The sequence below is a fragment of the Salminus brasiliensis genome, chromosome 19 (genome assembly GCF_030463535.1).
Source record: "Salminus brasiliensis chromosome 19, fSalBra1.hap2, whole genome shotgun sequence".
In the NCBI taxonomy this organism is placed as follows: Eukaryota; Metazoa; Chordata; class Actinopteri; order Characiformes; family Bryconidae; genus Salminus; species Salminus brasiliensis.
In genome coordinates this window covers 11,317,263-11,339,867 of record NC_132896.1, presented here as the reverse complement: position 1 = coordinate 11,339,867, position 22,605 = coordinate 11,317,263, and the positions used below count along the sequence as shown (strand labels likewise).

Here is a 22,605-nt window from a genome sequence, read left to right as displayed (position 1 = left end):
GGACAGGCTAAATGAGCTACAGCTCAAGTAAAGACTGTCACACTTTGGAAAGTGTTAAGAAAAGTGTTTAACCCTTGAAGCCTGAGCCATCAAATAATTACCAGGCAATTATTTTCCTATTATTCTCTTTAAGACTGGAGTGTTTGTTTGAACCAATTATTTAAACATTTTGCATACCATCGCTGTCATGCAAAAACCTTTTTTGCCATTAATTTCTCTTTGAAAAATGTAAACCTGGCAATTGATCAAATGACAGGTTTTAGTTTGTCAAAGTCTTTTTACTTTTACGTCCATTAAATGATATGTTTTCTTTCTTTCTCCTGTAACCTTTCCTTTTTGGAGATACAAAGTTTTTGCATGACAGTGAAGATATATGACTTTTATTTTTTTACTTATTTTAATAAACTAAAACATTCTAAAATAAAACAATTGTTTAACCCATAAAGTTGTAAAGTTAAATTAAAGTTGTAAAAGTGCAGGAACAAGATGATTAAGTTGTAACTAAATTAATTAACTAAATCATAGCCTTGACTTAATTATCTTGTTCCCACACCTTACTAAATCATGACCACAACTTAATTTTTTCATTCCCACATCTTACTAAGTTGTGGCCATGATTTAGTATTATTTGTGCAGGATGCCACCAGCAGGTAATAATAGTAAAAAAGTTGTCTTTAAAATTTGACTTCATTTCAAACATAGAGATCTATATGTATTTTTCTGGTGCATGCAGTGCACAGATGATCCACCTAGGAGTAAAAAAAAACATGCATTTTAATTGTTTAATTGTGTAATTTATTATTATTTATTTCATTTATAATAAAATACTGTAATTATTTAGACATAATTTCTTACTTTTTTAGGAAACAACATTACTTAACTATCACACTGATGTTTCAGAGGTTTAAAACCTAAACACTTGGTCTTCCAGTGAGTGAATGCTATGTGTGAGTATGTTTCTGCTCACATTTGCGGCAGAGCCAGAACATCTGGTCAGTGAGTGTTTAGTCACTGGTCAATAGAATTTCAAGATTAAATGAACACAGAAAGCAGATGGTTAAAAAACAATGGACATTTTGAAAGAAGAAGGAAAAACAACACCAAAAAATAGCCAAAATGAAATGAGCCATTCCCCCCAGAGAACATAACGTGATACGTTCAGATCCAAATGGTTTAATTTCCGACAAAGGTTACAACACAATTCACCAAGAAAGAAAGTGTGTGCATATGTGTGTGTGCGCATGTGTGTGCGTACACACACACACGTTTCAGATCTACAGGAGAACAATGTGATGAATTAGTTATGCATGCACACAACAAATTGATCCTGCTCTGAAAGCAGATGTTGCATGCAGTGATGTACGCGGACGAGCAGCACGACTGCGCCACATTAATATTATTTCTTATTCAAATGCACTGCAAAGGACAAACAGAGTCTCTTGTTCATGGCAAGATGTGCAAATATCACAGTAATAAGCTGTATTTTTTGGGCACCCCCCAGATAGAGAAATCAGCGAATACAGAGCGCTGCTTTCCGAAGACAAATGTGAGACAGTGTTGTCTGTACAGTTGCAGCAAAGCATCATACAATGCCAGAAAAGGCTGCAGGAAATCATTTGCATTACATATCGAGATCATCTCATTTTACTTGGTAACAGGTTATGCCAAAATCATCATGCTGAAAAGCCTGAAAGGCAGCAGCTAATACAATACAACACAATACAATACAATCATAATCAGATCTGAAAATCTCTTCCAAATCTCTTGTCTCTCACCTCTTAAAAACGTATGGTGTCAAGATTCCACTTTAAGTTCCCTCATAAGATTTCTCAGAGAACCGTGCAATGTGCAAATATGACAAACCTATGTTTGAAGAGCATTCAAATAACAGCACAATCATTGTAGCTTTAAAACTTCAGTATACCGTCACTGTTCTGCAAAAATCTTGTATGTCCAAAATGTGAGCTTTACAGGAGAATTGTATTACAGCATTTCTGTAAGCTGTTAAATTATGTCAAAAAGTGCAAAAAGTCCATATATATATATATATATATATATATATATATATATATATATATATATATATATATATATATATATAACGTCTGCCCCGGACACGGATCAAAAGCTACAAGCTACAATGATCTCACTTGATCTGCTGAGAATATGTAGCAGTTTGGCCTGGATGTGCAGGGGGTAGACTTCGGGTCAAACGTATCCTCTCTGTCGTAGTCCTCCTTGACCTCTTGACCCCACCATACCCCCCTATGGCGCGACATGGATCCTCCCACCCCGCATGCCTGCAGTAAACCTTGAGCTGCAGCGCAAACAAACAACTATCCTTCACCCTAGCCGTTGCTGGGGTGACCTATGCCTGGCAATTTATTGTAGGCCAACATTCATAGAAACCTTTCATCGCGTCTTATTGAAGGAGCCCCACAGCCTGGGCAACTGACTCATCTTTGAAACTGTAAAACAGCGCGGCAAGACACAAAACCAATGTGGCCTGACAATGGCTTAGCGCCCTGAGAGGCTGCCTCCCATCAAACGCCGCTTTTTCCTTCTTCTTTCTCTCAACTATCCGCTTATTACTAATTGCACACCCACACCACGCACCTGATGGCAGCAGTCATTGACATTTGAAAATACAGATGGGAGTGCACAGAGCTTTTCCTTTCTCTCCCTGTCTCTCACGCTCACTCTCTCTCTGTCTCTCTGGATTGCTCTCTCTTTCCCTCTTCATGCCTGAGAGTAGCTTCTACCACACACACACATGCACACACATACAGGCAATTGAGATAAAGCCATAACCAGTATAGACGACTTGAATCCTTGCATATTTCATCAAACTCCAAAGCAAGCCTTCATAATTTATGGCCCCAAACGTATTACCGCCGACTTTTTGTTTACGTTTTGCCATTTTCTTCCCGTGCCCTGTGACAAGCCGATGATCATCGTGCCTGAAGGGCAGTTTCTTTTGAATGCCAGTCCTGCTGCTCCAGGTTGAACCTGGGCCATGAATGTTGCATGTTTTAAAATAGCAAAGGTCAAGATCCGTAACTCTTTCAGCCCCCTCAGACACCTCCATATCTCTTGTTCATCTTGTTCGGTAAGCGATATCACCCAGACACCTGCCTAACGGCCACATACACAATGCCAAAGTTCCCATACATTCCTCTCTGCATTGTTTCCATAGAGACTTGTGATATGAAAATAGAGGCAGCTTGATTGAGCCTTATTATATCGTAAAGGAAAAATCGGTTTCGGTAATGTTCTCAAGCCTCACAACAAAGGTGGAATGAATGTAGGCTATATTAATGAAGAGGAGTTAAATACCATGAACCTCACTCCAGCGTGAGCAGCTTTAACTGCCTCATCTTTGTCGGTGTACCAACTTCTGAAAGCGACGCTGTTTAGCAAATGAATGCGGCGGATCCTTGGTGTAGCATGACAGGGGTTTTAAGTGGCAATTGAACACGGTAAAGAGGGAGAGAAACAAGTCCTTCTTTCGAGGCAGATGGGATAATACACAGGCATGGCCATGTATTATAGCAGGGGGAGATCAATCCTTTCTGAAAGAACTTGAATGTTAATACACAGAGGCACACCTTGCAATTTACCTCCCCAGCCCTCAGCAGCGATCCCTGCCCAGCTGTGGCAGACTGATAAGCTATATTAGTGTGTTCTTTCCTCCAATGATTTCTCTTCTTGCTGTTAGTAATGACTCATGGATCTGCTAAGAGGGGCCAACAGCATGCAGATTAAGACATACAGAAAAGCCCATTTGATCATATCTTGCACAGAACAGGGGAGGGGGGGGGGGAAAGACCCCCACAAAGCTTACCTCTTGGGTCTGCTACCACACGGATGTGGACGCTTCGCCTCAGCAGCCGCCGCCGCTGTTGTACTGTAAACATGCTTTTAATTACATTAAAGGAACGATTGAAGCAGCACGGCATTACTTTAGGTTTTAGTGCTAGAGGTGCAATTAACTCACTATGTACTCACCTTGACTACATGTGTTTTGTCGATCTGATTGCCAATGGGAAGTCACAGCCTAATGCTTTCTATACCAAGAAAAAGACCCTGCATTCACTGCTGGATCTAATCTAAGGAGTGGTGCAGTGCAGCTGGAGGTAGCCTGTCTAAATGAGTTTATTGACATGGTATGTGAAAGTGGGGCATGGAAGCAAACAAACAAATAAGAAAGAAAAACTTTGCTAACAAAATGGTTGTAGATTCTAAATTCAGGAGGAGAATAGGGGGCGGCATGCTAACCCTGTGGAATTCAGACTCAATATGACCAGCCATGATAGCTTTTAGGTTATTAGGAAACACTACATGAGACAATTAACCCTTTTACTAGCCAGCTCTGGTTCTCTGTAATGCTCCGCACAGAGGGAGTGCAGCAGCAGTTCTAGAATGTGACCATTACACAGCAAGTCAGTTTACAAGTCAGTATATGATAGGGGCAAAAGTATTGGGACACCTACAGGGGCTTTTATTATCCCTTTCTAAATCCACAGGCATTAATAATATGGACTTGATCCTCCCTTTGCAGCTCTAACAGCTGGTCTGAAACTGGAGTTACTGCAGTTATTGAGTCAGCAGAGCGTTGGTGACTTTCATGCACTATGCGCCTCAGCACTCGATGACCCCGCTCTGTACCGTTACGTGGTCTGACACTTCATGAGTTACTGTGCTTCCTAAACACTTCCACTTTTCAGTAATATCACTCACAGTTAATAGTGGGATATCTAAGAGGGAAATGAAAGCTCTAGTGAAAGTTCTACCAGGAGACTCGAATGCAGCATCACTGTCGTTCAGCCAATCATCAACCACCATCTATATTAAAAGACGTCTAATTAGACTCCGCCCCCTGCCTCAAAGTTCAGCAGGATCTGCAAGAGTCCTGTTGGTGCAAGACCTGGGCTTACGACGGGGCCTATGCCAAAGACAATCAACAGTTCTAACTTCTTCCATCTCATTAATTATCGAGATCAAATTTACGATTTACTGCCCTCATTTCTTCAGAGTCTTCTAATAGAAATCATTTTTAATGAATGCATCCAATTACAGTATTCTGGTGGAATTCTGTGAGCTCTGTAGAACAGGCCCTTCTTTCTCAGATGTTTGTAAAGGCAGACTACATGGCTGGGTGCTTGATTTTAATATAACTGTGGAAATTAGACTGAATAAAACACCTGAATTCAATAATTTAAAGATTTAAAGACTTTTGTTGATATATTGAATATCATCTGCAGAACAGTGTGGGGAATCAGTGGGCAATAACTGTGAAGAGAATAGCCAGATCAGATCAAGAATCCTGTGTTTTATTATTATTATAAATTATTTTTGCACATTTTAATACAGTGCTGACATTCCATTTAGTTTTTTAATTCACTGGAACTGACTGATGCTACTGACTGTTTGCCATGTGCTTCCTTTGCAGCATGAAGATTTGTCCAACTTAGAATTGTGCTGTGGTTGCATTGTGACATCTGTAACTTGTGCCCCATTTAAGGTAGACAGAAAATTCCAGCTAAAAGCTGCCGAATAGCTTCAGCCTTGTTGGTGCAGCCATGATAGTTTTTAATGTCATTGTGTATTTTGAGCACTTTTCTTTAAAGCAGGACTGCACTCTGTGTCCAGTATGACCATCAAATGTATGCAAATTTACACAGTTTTCAGGTGATGTCTTTTGGGAGTGTATTAGGGACACACTGTGTGCTAGGTGACGTAGATAGAGTAGATGAACTAACTCAACAAAGTTGAGCTGAACTAAGATGAACGTTCCATTTTAAATATTCTAATCCCAAGGGTGGGACGATCCTGACAAGAGACCAGTCATGGCAAATCCCACGTATGGGGCCGCACTTGTGAAAAGGATAAGTTCTGCTTCATGAACAGGACTAAGCAATTTTGGCAGATAGAGACTAAAGCACTTTGTTGTTTTTCTGAGAGATTTATACCAACAATGTCCTCTATACAATACTAAAATATCCAGACATTTGGCTTAGCTATCGAGTGTCACAAAGAACCAGACTACCTTGGCTAAGATAGCAGAGGACGACTCTCAAAGCAGCTTGGCATGAAGTCCCATTGAAATACAATCTGTATAGTCGAAGGACGAAGGACAGCAGCAAAGATAAAAAAGTATCAATCGCACAAATTTGTACATTTTCACTAAGGTCCAACTTTGCTGAAGGCCATTTTTCAGCTTCTGCCCCATTCCAGCGCTAGCTAAAACAATGTCCAAATTGAGGGAAGCAGCCGTGCCGCTTAAACTACTTTGTGCGCGTGCTGGATTCTCCAGTCCTATCAGAAATGCATAACTGGTTTCTCTGAAAGTTCATTTTGAGTGTGGCAAAATAACCCTCTGCATTATTCATGAGGTATTTTGTGCCTTTTATATTGCTTTAAGGCTTTCAGATTTGCATTTCTTTAACATGCCTTGGAGAAATCCTTCAGTGTCATGAAGCATGAATCTTAAAAACATGAAGTGATCAAACCCTTTAAGGTGTGGGTGTGGAATAGCCACATGACCTTATGAAGGAAAGCAGCTCACTGAGCACTTCAAAATCCTCAAAAAAAAAAATGTCAATTTCTCTGCAAGGACTGCAGACATTGATCTTACAGTGCAATTTTGCAGGAAATGCTTTCTGTCAGTGTTTCTGGTAGTGAATACTACTATCAGCCTCCCACTGAGCTAACAACCATAAGTGGTTGATCATTTCTTCACACATTCCAGAATGCAAGAAAACTGTGTTTTTAATTAATGTTTAAATTTCCTAGCTTTGGATATTAGTGATTTCAGCTCACTTTCCGACACCAGTTTCACAAATCAGTCACTCGCGTTGTCCCAAATTTTTTAGAGAAAGATACATGTGTACGGGTATAGCAGTGCAAGTGTAGACGACGAACCCAGAAACATTCATGGTTTAGAAATCAGGGAACTATTTTATTGTGAAGCAGGGCAGACCACCTCACTTGAGTTGACACATGATTCACAGTGCAATTGATTCATTAAGCAATGACTCATAATGAATACAAACTTGGCTGAGCCACTAACCACAATCAGCTTACTATTCAGGGTAAGTGTGCAAAATATGAGTTTAACATGCAAAATGGGACCTAAAGGATCAATAAATATACAACACAGCACCATCCAGACCCCAGAATTGTCCATAAATGTGATCTGCATAACTTAACTCCATGACCTTTGCTTAAGTCCAGTGGCACAACATCTTTGTCTAGACTATACTGCAGATTGCTCATATAGAGATTACCTTAAATCTTCTGTCCTTTATTGGTGCTTTATTTTTCCTTCCAATTTATCTAACGGTGTTAAGGGGTAGACTGAGCACATCCGGCGCCGTGTGTAGCTTGTGTTAAACTGTAGTATATATTACTGGTGAATGCAATTGGTGTTACTGAGGTTATAGCCACAGCGTACAAAGACCGCTTGAAGGGACTTGTTATTGCTTGTGATTTGTTGCATAGCAGCAATGACAAAATTAATGGCATGATCAATGAGGACATGTTGAGGGAATGACCTTTATTGAATTTTAGACCTGGAGTGATTTCCAGTCATCTAGCTTCAGTTCGTATTTCTTCCCATGGACAGGCTTCTACCCTTCAAAGTGGTAAAAAAAGTGTTGTGCTGTCTCCTTTCTGTGCCGATACATTATCGTAGACCATTTGATGGTAAGCCTGCCTAACATTAGTCATCTATAATCATTTATGCTGCCTAATGAATTTTTACAGCTGAGTATACATTATGGAACCAGTGAGCCACTACTGCTGTAATCCTTAAAGACACCACTGCATGTGTGTTTTAAGGTTCCATACCAGGCAACTTTAGCACCAGTGCTAACATGAGGAGCCTGTTGTCCTAATATTCCTCATTGTTTGGATGCAGGTAGTCGTGCCTCCTCGTCAGCTCCTTACTAACTGACTATGCCTCAGGACCTGGCTTTACCTGACATGATGGAACACTGGCACACTTTGAGCAGAAAAATCAGCAGACCTCAATACCAGCTCTCAATTTGGAACAGCAGGTGAAATGCTGAAACAGGGACACATGGGCTCTAGCTGACAAAAATCCCAGTTCATGGAGAAGTGGACTAAAATGGACAGGGCGTCTCAAGAGACTGGTGTAATCCTTGCTGGGTTGGGGCTGTAAGACAAAAAAATAATAATTAATGCAACTAATGTTGTTTTCCAGTGTACATTGATAGATAGACAGACAGACAGATAGACAGACAGACAGACAGACAGACTGACATAAAGATAGATAGATAGATAGATAGATAGATAGATATAGACAGACAGATAGATAGATAGACTGATATATACTGTAGACAGATAGACAGACAGACAGATAGATAGATAGACAGACAGAGAGACAGACTGACATATAGATAGATAGATAGATAGATAGATAGATAGATAGATAGATAGATAGACAGACAGATAGATAGATAGACAGACAGATAGATAGACTGATATATACTGTAGACAGATAGACAGACAGACAGACAGATAGATAGATAGACAGACAGAGAGACAGACCGACAGGTAGACAGATAGACAGACAGACAGACAGACAGACAAATAGATAGATAGATAGATAGATAGATAGATAGATAGATAGATAGATAGATAGATAGGTAGATAGACAGACAGAGAGACAGACCGACAGGTAGACAGATAGACAGACAGACAGACAGACAAATAGATAGATAGATAGATAGATAGATAGATAGATAGATAGATAGACAGATAGACAGACAGACAGGTAGATAGACAGACAGACAGACAGATAGAGGATATGGGGAAAGAAAATTCTCTTACATGCTAAACAACTAGACCTACATAGGCCACACTGATCCAAAACTGGGTTGTTACAAGCTGGTGATTAAAACATGCCCGTTTGCCGCTTAAAACAGTCTAAACTTTCTGAGTAATGACAGTGACTGCTGTCAGAATCCAGTATTTATTTGCCAAGCGAACACTGCCCCCCACTTCCACCCAGTGCGCGGCTGGACCAGCAGCCCGGCTGTCTCCTGCATCAGCGCTGCTTTAAGAGGACGCAGGCCCCGCCCCGTTTGCTGACGTCCGGCGGGGGAGGCGGGCGTGTGGGCGTGACCAGCGGACTGAATTCATACAACACAAACGGAGGCTGTTGAGGCTGGCTACTGCACGACGAGTGTGTGTCAGAGTGTGTAAGTGATGCCGCGCCAAAGCACGCTTTCATCCTGCTCCGTTGGGGAAACGCAAGCACCAGCAGCAGTCCACCTACATAGGCCTGCGTTTTTCTGAAAACCAGCGTTTTTGTGGCCAAAAACAACAACAAGAAAACAAGTCATGGTGACAAGTGAACTGAGGTGTTTACGCGCTGCAGTGTAAACCAAAGGTTCTCCGCAGCACGCGCTCGTGTGTGAGACGCACCAAATCTCACTGTAGTAGTTGGTGCGTGCGCGTGTGTGTGTGTGTGTGTGGCCCAGGAGAGTTCTCTGTTCCGAGCGATGAGTGGTCTTTTTTCCACCCCCTTCCCCTTGCTCTCTCTCTCTCTCTCTCTCTCTCTCTCTCTCTCTCTCTCTCTCTCTCTCTCTCTCTCCTGGTGTGTTTTTTCAGTCAGAAGTGTTGCTTGTTGAGTAACCGACTTGGAGCCGCCAGTGCTGCGCGCGCGCGTGGACCCGAAGCAGTCTGAGGAGGAGGAATTAGCCTTCGTCTCCGCGGCCAACCCCAAAAAAAGTACACCTCTAATGTTTACCGCCGCTCGCTTGTGGACCGTAGACTTTTCCCACGGACATGGAGCGTTTTCTTTAGTTGGATACCGACCCGTCGGCACGACGAGGCTGTTTGCTTCCCGCCGGTGAAGAGGATTTTCTTGCCGCTCTCCACTTCAGCCTGGCGCGCTGGCACTTCATCTCTCCTCAAGCAGTGATGCTGCTACGTGACTGGAATTGAGAGGAATTGTTCATATTCGCCAAAAAAATATCTACACGGTAAGTGTGTGTGTGTCTTTTTGTTGACGAATCTGACTCAGGTTGCGGTTATTTTGAGCTGAACTGGTTCATTTTTTTACCTCAGACTTTAACTAGCTAGCTAAATGTATGATAAATTGGCGAGCGGTGAGCTGGACGAAGGCTGTGTGAACCCCGTACTTTTTAAGACTGTTAGCGAGCTCTTCTCAGATAAAATAATAATAATAATAATAATATTAAAAATACGTAAAATAGGCTAATTTTTATTTATTTTTTAATCGGACCGGCTTGGCGGAAGCGCGCATTGAGACTTGAGTATTCAATTTATCCGCGCCAAAAAAGTACACTATGAAAATGTAGCTAGTTAATTAATAAAATGTCATATTTTACACATCCCCGATTCACATGACGCTGTACCCCCCTCCTCCGAAAAGCACCCGTCACCCAGCGCGCCTGTAAGTTTTATACCCACTGCTGAACCCGCGGATATCTTGGACCTATTTTTTCTCTTAAAACTGTTCGCTGAAGTGGACTTACGAGGAACTGTGCTGCAGGAGCCTTCATCGCGCATGCAGCCCACACGTGAACCTCCTGTCCAACTGCACAGCGGCGGTTCACAATCTGGGCACGTAGTCCATCGCTGGAGCACATTTTAGTACTAACTTTAATAAAATAGCCTCAAACAACACCCTTTGGCCTATCCCGTACCGCGACACCGCGTAGATTCTGGGGTTGACCTATATGTCTGTAACGTGCTCGTCTAGAGCCGTCCCCCAGCGCTCCAGCCTCCTGTAGACTGGCCCCATGTTCAGCTCTGAAACTCTAGCGGGCTTCACCGGCACCCTCCCTCCTCCGGGGTTGGAGATGCATGGGGAAAGCAAGATCCCGTAGTTCCCCACACCGGCCGGCTGACGGGATTTCCCCGGTTAGCCGTAATTCGTAATTCCGCGTCTAAGCAAGTCCCCTCAAACGACGCCGTCCCTCACAGTAGATTAGTTTAATCGGTGTGATAGGACAGGATTCCGCCTGGGAGCCTGGGAGCGTGTCATGTATTCTGCACTGAAACACAGAAGAGCTGCATTTCTTACTCTGGTCTTTTCTCAGATTCATTACAAAAGGGGGTTGTGAGCAGCTGCCTGTGCTGCTCGGGAGAAGCAGTCAGTAAATGCGTGATACGCACAGATCACAGCTCTGCATTTTTACAGTTTACCTACTGGTAGCTGATCAGTATTACACCTCGGTTGACTTCATTGGGCCTTTTACTTACAAGTTCAAGCTGCTAGTCCAATCCATACTGACAAGCAAGAGCAATCAGCTTTTTACCCAGAACAAAGTTTGGGAGGGTGTTTTATGATCACTCTCAGGTGGCATTGAGTGCTGCAAGACCCAAATGACCTTTAGAACTTTTGGATAGACCCAGATGTGATACTTTCTTAAAAGCTGGGAACTAATTGAACCCCTTTCATAGCAAAACAAAGAGCAACTCATATGCAAGCATATCTATCTATCTATATCTATCTATCTATCTCTCTATATATATATTTAATATCCATGCAGGTTGGGTGCACCCCACAGCCACAGTCTTAAGCAAAGGTTTGGGCACCCCTGGTCCAATTACATGTGTTATTGTTATTCGAAGTGTAAGTAAGTTCACATGCTCTACAGAGACACATGTCTGCACTCTTACAGTGCACAATTACAGCTTATTTGGTTAGATTTACATATTGCAAGAAAAAAAAATTACAAATAAAAAGTGTATATAGGTAAATAGGAAATAGGAACTGTGTTCTAAAAGGTGCTGATTTTTTATATGCAAGTTTGTTTCCATTAGATGCTTTGATGACTTAGTTAAAATGTCTCATTTGTAGGGGAGCCCAAACCTTACCAATATGTATTTATATATTTATATACATATAGGACATCTTGTCTTGTCTTATTCATAGAAAATACAAAATGCTCCTCCGTAAATTGCATCTGCCTGGTTACCCGCGTGGGCGTAACTTTGTCTGCTCCCTTGTACTATTCCAGCACATCTGTGTTTGGATTGCCTAAACTACAGCACAGCCTATAGCAAATAATAATAGGATGATGATCTGCAGTGAAAGTAAGCTGTATTAACTTCGACATCTCTGAAAAGTGTCAGCCAGGCTTTAACTTGGACAGCTCTGCACAGCTCGTTATTGCCATCATGCTGTATTCAGTGATGAGTCCACATGGAAGAAGTAATCAATCATTTCGGCATGTTAAAAAAAAGACATTTGTCTGCCACAATTCTGTAATTCTTCTGTAATTTCATTATTATTATTTTTTTAAAACAGATTTGAGGTGATGATGGTGAGGAAGGAGCAAATGTGCTTTCATATAATCTAGTCAGACTATATGATTCCTTTCGATGATAAAAAATTGGTATTCATCCTTGAACTTGTTGCATAGTTTTGTTGAAACGTCAAGCCATTAGGTAAGATCTGAACACAAGTAAGTGACATTTGGAGGCATAGTCTTACTCGTAGTGGAGCTGGTGTATAAACTGCATTCGAGCAGATACGGTAAAGGCAGATAGGTGTTCCAGGTTGCAGTGGTGCGAGGCTTTAAACATTTTGTGAGGAAAAGTTCTGTGCTAGACCTAATCATGTTCTCACCACACTAGTGCCCTCTATTGACACTTTTTTTCCCTGTATTGCAATCAGTGATGGATTGACTGTGCATATTTAACCAAATACGTAGATCAAGGTACAGTGCTGTTTTATATTTCTTCTGTTTAGTAGTTTAGTAATAGCACACATGACGAACAAACAAACTAGTAAAAAAAGAAGGTCATCATGGCCGAAGGACAGAAATGTTCAAGCTAAAACACTTGCTCTATTTGCGGCTTCTATGGTCTCTCGTTCATTATTATTTAAAAGGCTGTTAACATTTATCATTTAACCTCATTCCTTATAAAGACCAAAAAAACTTCTTAAGGGAAAAAAAAATAGGATTCTTCTGGGAAAGCGTGTATAAGCTCTTTTGTTCTGTTTGGGCTGGGAGCTCTTTTCTGCATGTGTGTTTTTGGCGTATATACACTGCGCAGTTCAAATAAAATGGGAAAATGACGTACCGGCCACTGACATGCTTTTCTTTCTCCCACTGAAGGTGGACACAATAGCTTGACTGATGTTGGTCTCAGAAATTAAATAAAGTTTTATTAAGATTATTTATAGGGCAAATTAGCTCAGTGAAATATCCTGACTGTGATTAATGGCTCGCCGTAATGGGCAAACAAACATCCGCACGCTTTCCTTTCGGCTGGATTTGAGCGTAAGTTATTTTGTCAGTTTACTGCATGGAAACTTCTAGGCAAATGGCTGACATGGCTCTTTGGAGGCATAATCATTGCTGACAGCCATAAATCGACTCTCGCTGCATTCAGTACATCTGTTTATCCTTTTCGATTGACAATCTATTTAGTATGTTAATTCCCCCCCTCCCCTCCCCATTGATCATGCATGAGCTTTATGATCAGTGTGGAGAACATCAGAGCAACTCTGTGTCGTCACTTTTCTGATAATCAAATGAATCTGACCTTTACCTTTAAATGTAATATCTTTCTATCAGAGCACTTATTACCAAACCTGGTCCTTGAGTTTTTCTTGCTCTAACGCTGAAAAAAAAACTTGCTAATTTGCTGATTAGTTGGTTCAGATGTGTGGGAAGCAGGGAAAACATTCAAATGTGCAAGGCAGCGGGTACTCAAGGATCAGAGCTAGAGACCAGAGTACCAGAGGTTGGCTATGCTCCTTTTTTCATACATCATTATAGCTCTTATTTCAGGGAGCTGAGATATACATAAGGAATTAATTACAGTACAATTACAGTAATGTTGATAAACATTGATAGTCCTGGATGATACTGTTTGCCATCTGTACAGGAATTACTGTCTAGATATGTGCCAATATTCAGTGATAAGGTATATCGCAATATTTGATACATTTTTGTTATGACAGTCTCTTTGAAATAACACCAGTAAGTTTCTCCAGACATTATTTTTGACACAGTTTCACAAAGTCCCACTGTGCTGATCTGCTGACACTTCCCATGTATTATTGGATGTTCGTGCAGCTGTTTTGGTGTGTTATTTGTCTGAACATCTTCACAGCTCTTGGTAAAGGTTACAGGGCTATTCTCTCCATACTCACTGTGCTGTCTAGAGGGTCTACCATCTGTCCTGAAGGAAAAATTTTAGAGACACCATGTCCATTAAGGCTGCCAACAAGGCAGGATGACTGTCGTGCTGTTTTTCCCCCTAAAGACAAAAACCCCTTCAGAACTTCAGAATGTTTAACCACCATGATTATGTGTATAATAAAGCTTTATCTTTATTACAAATGATGTTCAGAGCATTGCATATAGTTTTTTTTCGTTCCATAATACAATATTGTGATCATATATATATATATATATATATATATATATATATATATATATATATATATATATATGGTTGCTGAGGTGCAACAGATAACACCACTACCTTGGGTAGACTTGGGTTCAATTTCCAGTGGGTGACTATGGGACTGCGCTACACCAATAAGAGTCATTGGGCAAGACTCTGAACACTACATTGGCCCCGCCTCTGTAAAACAAGTAACCTTGTAAGTCGCTCTGGATAAGAGCGTCTGCTAAATGCTGATAATGTAATGTAATGTAATGTATGTATATATTTATATATAGACATGTTTTAGTGGTTCTGAACTTCTGTTGTGTGCAAAAGTTTGTATCAATTTGGATTAAAAGATTCTACATATTTTGAAAAGAAAGTAATGCAAACATTATATGGACAAAAGTATTGGGACACCTGCTTATTTATTGTGTGTTCTGAAATCAGGGGTATTGAAAAACTTTTGTTAAAGTAACTGTCTCTACTGAAGGCTTTTTTACTAAACTTTTTTACTAAACCATTGACGAAAGCTTTATTAAGGTAAGAATGTTGGATGATCACCACCCCACATCAGGCGTAACTCCCCAACGTACTGGATGGAGCACCATCATTCCAGAGAACACAGTTCTACTGCCCCACAGCTCAATGCTTGGGGGGGGCTTTATACCCCTCTAGCCCATGCCTGGCATTAGGGAAAAAGGTGCATTAGGTGCATATAGGTCCATGTTGCTGTGTGTGCAAATGCACATCTGTGTCAGCAATGGATGCAACCCAAAGAAGCTGAATACATTCATTAGAATAGCAAACATTAGGGCATATAGTACAGTAATAGTACCTTAAAATGTGAAGATCTGTGTTCTCTGTAGAAAATCTGTACTTATTATAAGTTACAAAGTTGCCTGCACATTTGCATATGACGCACGTTTCTGTCTGGTCGATGTTCACGTGTTGATTTCTGTCTGGTTAATATTTTACAGTATTTTGTAAACTTCCTTTTAGCTTAACTGTCCTGTCGAAATGAACTTGTAGCTTGTAAGAATTATTGATTTTTGAAGTACAGCATGAGCATGGACTCATTATCTTAATTTATTCAAAAGGAAGTATCTACTGATATAGCAATGCTGTGATACATTTGTAAAAATGTAGTGATATTGAATTGTATTAGGCACTATGTGCTGGAAATACAGAGCGGCTACTTGCACTAGATTGATGATGAGCTAAAGGAGAATAATGAATAAAAGAGACGTGCAAGGCCTCAGTGGATGAGAAGATTGACATCCTTACTAGGGAGACAGGAGAGCAGGTAGGGGAGGCTGCTGAACAGCTGGCAGGGGGGCGATGGGCCTCAAGCTGCTGATGGCAGGAGGTTGAGGGCAAATTCAAACAAGACATTGAAATGTCAAAGAAACACGCAGGCGTGAGGTTCCTTTAAACCAATGGGGAGAGCGATGCCTGACTGATGAAAATGAATGAGTTTTACAGTAAGTGACATGCTTTAGGCACTTGGCCCAGATTAACTTCCATAAGCACCCTTAATAATTCTGTGAGACGCCTTCACGGTTTAATTACAGCTCTGATTTGGCTCCGCCGTTCTAATCTGCGAATATCATGCACCTTCTTCCAAGAACTCCCCACCCGTATTCCACCGACAGAAGTAGACAGTCCCGATGCATACAGACAATTATTCAAAGCAAACCTCCCATTGCGATGTAAGATGAAGTGCGCCCGGGCTGGCAAGATATTTTCCTCCCTGACAGCTCGGCTCATAATAAAAACAGGCAGCTCAGTCCATCACATTGTCTTGTAAAGTGATCCACACTCGGTGTGTTCCTCAGCTCGGGCTCCGGAGGGAAGGGTGGCTTTTGCCTACTCTGTGGAATCCATGGTCCAGCGCTCAAAATAGATCACTGGGACCCAGTGCAAGCAGGAAAAAGTGTCCTCACTGACACTTGCACATGTGATTTCTCTCGACGCGCTCTCCCAATACACTAAAAGGCTGGAAGTTTTTCCGACAAGATTGAGAAAGTTGAACCTCAAAGCCATGCGGATCTATCTAGAGCATAGTTTTGAGAGAGTTAGTCCCAAGAGGAAATCTGAGCATAAAATGGCTATACATGTTTTGCAACAAGATAAACTGTCCTAAATATGGTGCGGAATGACATGTGGGCTCCCTTGTGAAATTGTCTAATCCTAGCTTCCTGTCCCTGGATAGCAGAGCTCCTTACAAAATGCCAGACAGCACTCACTTGAGCTGGTGCTTATTCTGTGTACACTATTCTGTTCTATTTTGGGTTACATAAGTTCAGCAGGGCTCATTTTCAGAAGGATTGTACATCTCATTATTGCTGGATATTCTCCGTATTTTGAATAAACGGGCATTGTGGGGTTGTATCAAACTAGATTTCTTCACAACAAAGAACTTGAAAGAGGTGGCAGTTGTACCGAATACACTGCAAAAGGCCTTCCCACGTCATCCTCAATGTAAGACAGAGCTACTGTATGTCGAAGAATCTAGATCATCTTTTCATCTTTTATTCACCAGCCTGCAATGCACTCCTTAGCCAGTGAGTTCTCTTTATTATGCATTGTTGGGCTCAGCCTAGGACTCTTTCGAGCTTATCGTAGTACAGTAGGTGAATAGTAATAGGTCGGCCTCGCTGTCTTAAAAAGGTCCAAACTTCAAAGCAAAGCAAATCATGATCTCCCTGTTTTTTTTTTGTTGTCTCTAAAGGACAACACATGGCTACCAGTCTGCAAATCGGTGTGAAGAATAAGGCGCTCGTTGATCACTGTCATGTAAATAGCGTGAGCAGCGCTCCTTTGTCCAGCACACCTTTAATGAGTCTCTCCAGAGGTCTGCCACAGAGCACTCACTGCAAGAAACGGAACATGCTCTGACAGCGCAGACCTGAGCTAGCCTCTGTTTGCCGTTCTTGCACATCAAAACAGCCTCCATGAACCCCATATATTTTAAGAAGTCCTCCTTTCACAGGGGGCTTATGGAATTCTGATGGTAAATGTCACGCTCATACCATCCCCTAACGATTAATTTTTGATGGCTCTCTGAGAGTGGATCTCCGAGCCTGCGCTATTGTGTGTCTCTGCCACCAAGACCAGAAATATTTTGAGCAATTCGTTCAGCAGACCCCCATAAATCTGATGTGCAAATGCAAATAACTGTTCATATCAGTGTTCGGAAGCCTGAAGATTTATTATTTGTGTCCCCCTTCTGTTGAATATTTCTTGAATATTCTTTTATGAAACTTTCAGAAAAGAGACACTTTATTCTCTCTGCCCTTGTTCTACTGTCACATATTAGAGTCATTAATATGCTAAAGCTATATTTAATGTATCCTTCCTTCAAAAAAGGCTGCACAAGAATCTGTCAACTCTTGGGGCAAAGCTTTTTGGAGTCAAGCAAATTAAAGATGCATAGATTGTACTTTTTAAACTTTCATATTGTTACCATTGCTTTGATTAAAAGAAAGAGAAAGCGAGTAGAATGGCTTTTCAGAGTGTCTGGGGAAATTACAGAAATCACATTTTCTTACAGAAATAGCACAGCATATGAAACTCTGTAAAGTAACAATACCCAGGCTTTGGAAGTGCTCGGCATCTTCCCCACCAGTTTTCAGTGACCTAGTTGAGCTGCTGGCGCGGAGTGAAGGCCTCAGCCCTCTGGCAACTTTTATTTATATGATGCCCTGACAGGACTGATGTAGCCACCGAGTTGGCAACACACGCCAAAATATGCTGATTCATAAATCATGTGAGCATGCTTCAGAAATATGGCTTTGTATTCTTCTATGAGGTAATTATGATCAGTTAAGACCTGGGCCTTTTGTCCTGAATTAATTCTTAAAATGTGTGGGCCATAGCAAGTAAATATATATATATACCTCATATATACCTGTGTATTTTATGCCGTTAAACATCAACACTGTGAAAAAAAAGATTGATTATACATTTGCTTGTGTCTTGAAATGGTTAACAGCTTTAATTAGCATGATAGTGAAAGTTAAGTGAACCTCTAGCAGTCCCTTGTCCATACAGTCAGTGTTTGATGGGGAGCTCCAAAGGTTAATTGTGTTGAACACCACTAAATGCTGTCCCATAGATTTAAGAAACTGGCTTGCTCCTCACTTGTTAAGATGTGAAAGGTCAGTTGCAAAAACCCAAGGGAGAAAGGACTGCTAATTATAGCCGAATGTGTAATTGTGTGTTACGTGGTTGTGGATACAACAATTATCTTTTCCTTTCTCTCTTCTTCCCTTATTACCATAGAAATTACAGACCTTGCAAGAAGCGATCCCCACCCACTCCGAGCATGGACTTGGCGAGTGAGGCCCATGTTCTGGTGCTTATCCTCACCTGCCTGGTGTCACTGTGCTGGGCCCAGGAGAAAGACTACACGATAAAGGAGGAACAGCCAGAGAATGTGCGCATAGGAAATCTGCGCAAAGACCTGGATCTCAACCTGGACCCCAACATTAAGCTGTCCTCAGCCCTGCAGTTCAAACCGGTCTATAAGACAGGCGATGTGCCTTTGGTGAGGGTGGAGGCCAGCACGGGGGAAATCTTCACCACCGCTAATCGAATCGACCGAGAGAAGCTCTGTTCTGGAGTCTTCAACGAGAAGCGCTGCTTCTATGAGATCGAGGTGGCCGTGCTGCCAGATGAGATTTTTCGACTGGTCAAGATCCGCTTCCTCATCGAAGACATCAATGACAATGCCCCGCTATTCCAGTCCACGGTCATCAACATATCAATTCCTGAGAATACAGCAATCAACAACCGGTATCCAGTCCCCTCTGCCTTCGACCCTGACGTAGGGATCAACGGGATCCAGCACTATGAACTTGTCAAGGTGGGTGCCCTGTTATCCTGTCATCCTGTCCTTCATTAATTGCCATTGTCTTTTAATGGCTGCTTAATGTCCCTGATAAAAATAGCACTTGTTTTTGGCTCAAGGTTCCCAAAGTAATTTACTGTGTTTTGTTTAAGGTAAGTTGTTAATTGTAGCAAGAAGGATGGGGACAGTGTGCAGACCAAGCATTTTTCCCCAACTAATTGATGCTCTACTAGAAACTAGTGCAATATTCTCTGTGCCTTAATATAGTCTGCCTAAACCAGAAAGTAGGATAATGGAATGCATTCTATTACAGTGTGTACAGCACCTAATGTGTCACAGATGAATTTCATTTTGCATATTTGATACTGCATATGCGGTATAATAACAGCCGAACAGGCTCTGTATTACTCAAGTTGGGTTGAAATTCATTTCATAAAGCATATCACCTATTCTTTCGCAGCTAGTCGCAATACAATTTGCTACAATAAAGGACAATGAATGAAGCCAAACATTCCAAGCAAATGCGCACCAAAGTCTTGTAGTTTGATTAAGACCGTAGCACATTTTGCAACAAAGAAGTCAAGAGTGTCATTAATGCGTGAAAGAGTAATTTGTACCTTTTCTAGTGAGAATTAGCAGAATCCTTGCTTTCCATGTCTGATTAGGTTACCAATTTGCATTTTTAAAGAGCCTTCGCTGCCAAGGCATCTCTAGTGCACCGCTCTCAATTGCTTGTGCTTGGAAAATGACCAAACTAATGTTACAGCAAGGCTGCATATTACAATAAATTTGTGCAACTTCTCCTTTGGGTTCGATAATTCAGTTTATTCTTTCTGTGCAAGAGCGACATTTCTTATTTATGAATTGGATAAATGAATGTGAATCAGACGCAGGTTCAGTGATGGAGGGCCTAAGTGAATTCAAATTGCAGGGGAGAGGACATGTTTTTCTCTTTTCCGAGGTTGGTGCGAAACATCCCCTGAGTAGCATCTGGCCGCAAATCCACCTCTTGGACTGTGTTTGCGTAGTCTTCCGAGAGCTAGTCTCTGAAGCTCCCACACAGTAATAGTTTACCCGAAGAGACGAGCTGATTCTCAGCGTGGCGAAGCATGATTAGCATTGTGGGCCACAGCAGCTGCTGCGTCGTACAGCGAGAGGCTCTGCTGTAAAAGAGCTCTGCTGCTGATCCCCATCTCTGCTCTTTGCTCATTCGAGGCATGTCCCGCAAAGAGGAAGCCCACCCCCGAATGACACGGAGGGGCATTATTGCCTACCCCGGTTTTAATTGAGGTGCCATATTAATTGTTCCATCAGCATTAGTGTTGCTATGTCACCTGGAACGGTGCTTCTCTGGCTCCTGTGGACACCATCAAGGTCAGCCTGGGGAAAGTAATACCATGCATGGCTGGAGGAGGGCTTTCCATTAGAAGAGATTTTATCACTTAAAGAGAGCCTTTTTACAAGTTCTGTCTAGAGGCATGTGGATCAGATCAGGCTCAGGGGATGAAGATATTGACTTTTCTGTCGTGGGTTCCACCCCACACATTGTTATTTTCACTCCACCATTTAAGCACTCTAACCCCACATTAAGATCCCAATTCTTGCCCTGTTCACCACTTTTATTCTAAAGTCAGATTTAAAGTTCTCATTATTTCTCTGTGTGTTTAGGATTGATCAGTTGAGGTAAACACTGTGTGTATTAGTGTATATACATGCATTAAAGTGCTTGTGCAAGTTTACTTTTTGGTGATGTTATCTATGTTATCTCGGCAGCCATTGTGGAAAGGCAACTAATTAAAGCACTAATTATTTTTAAAATGGCCAACTGGCTGATTGGCAGTCTGAAACCTCAGTGCTGTTCCTATATCAGCTTGTGTTCTTCAGCAAAAATAATTAATAATAGTTGGTCCATCAAAAGGATGTTTGTTTCCTCGCAAACAATTAGCTTGTGAGAAAGAGCTACTCAATATGAGTAAATGCACCAAGTGGATGAGGGTTGATGGAGATGGCTGACTAATTTCTATTAGTGTTCTGGATGGCACTGAACGGTGGAGGAACAGAGGAGGCTTCCAGCCATATCGCTCCCTTTCATTTGGTTCCAGATTTCATTTGTGGCTGATTTTTGGCTGGGGGCTTGGACTAGGATTGGTCCAAGGAGACAGCTCTTGTGTTCTGGTCTCGGCCAAATGGTTTAAATCTGATCACAGCCGGTGGCAAAAGAGATAGAGTGAGAACGTGGTCAGAGGATTGAGAAAGAGATTGTCTGTACAGCCACATCCACAGGGCTATAGTTGAAGTCTATATACAGTGTTTTTTTTGTGTGTGTAGGCTATACTGGGCTATATATATATACTATATAGACTTTCAGTTGCTGTTGCCTTCATACAAGGTCATTTCATTGATTCATATGCTAGATGCTTCACCTAATCCACATCCGCAGTGTTGAAGGTGCCATGCAAGCTGAAACCAGCTAAACCAAAAAAGTAGCCCTCCTGAGAGAACACTGTCATTAGGTTGTTTGTCCCTCGTGCTGTTAGAGCATAACATTGCTATTGTGCATAAACAATCTCTCCATTTTGGCCATATTCACATTTTGAAGTCATTTGAATCTGGAAGTTGCTCTTTACATTGTTTCAATTTTCATGATAAATGAATTAAATGCATTGAATATTTGCGTATATATTTGAGTTTGATTGAGAAATTCAGTTTATTTGATAGATACAATATTTATAAATAATTAGCACATAAACGCACAAACAAGGGAAGGTTTGCATTCTTAATTTCCTAAGATGGATCTGTCTCTTTGCAGTCTTCTCAGCAGGTTCGTCAAAATTAGCTTCTCACTGCTTCAAGCTACTAGGTAGCTAGACACACCGATCATCCATAACATTAGCACCACTTGCCTAACACTGAGCAGGTTCCCCTTGTGATGCCACATCAGTTCTGAGCATTCATGGCATGGACACCATAAGACCTCTGAAGGTCTCCTGTGGTATCTGGCACCAAGACGTTAGCTGAAGACCCTTTAAGTCCTGTAAATTGTCATTAGTGAGCCTTAGGTGCCCATGAATCTGTCGCCGGTCATCCTTTCTATGACCAGTTTTGGTAGGTACTGACCACTGTATACCAGGAACGCCCCACAAGACTGCCTGATGGCTCTGACCCAGTCGTCTAACCATCAGTGGCGCTAATGCTCTGGCTGATTGGTGTAGCACTTAGTTGCATTTGTTTTTTGAATAAAGGAGAGCTTGTTAACTAACTAGCTGGAGCTCATATAAAACACATGCTTTGAATGTCTTCTGAACATTTAGAATATGTGAAATGGCCACTGCCCCATTCACAAC

At 41.5% G+C, this 22,605-nt stretch overlaps 1 protein-coding gene across 2 annotated transcripts in view; it reads left to right on the top strand.

The window, feature by feature from the left end:
- Positions 1-9,190: 9,190 nt before the first annotated feature.
- The window catches only part of pcdh11 (protocadherin 11), a 210,819-nt gene continuing 197,404 nt past the window's right edge, over positions 9,191-22,605 (top strand). Inside the window, exons 1-2 of one of the 2 annotated variants that reach the window (XM_072663060.1) lie at positions 9,191-10,013; positions 18,694-19,276. In XM_072663060.1, the coding sequence (XP_072519161.1) occupies positions 18,737-19,276 (540 nt within the window). In that variant the 5' untranslated portion in view covers positions 9,191-10,013; positions 18,694-18,736. The remainder of the gene's footprint in view (positions 10,014-18,693; positions 19,277-22,605) is intronic. The other variant, XM_072663061.1, reaches the window with a different exon arrangement.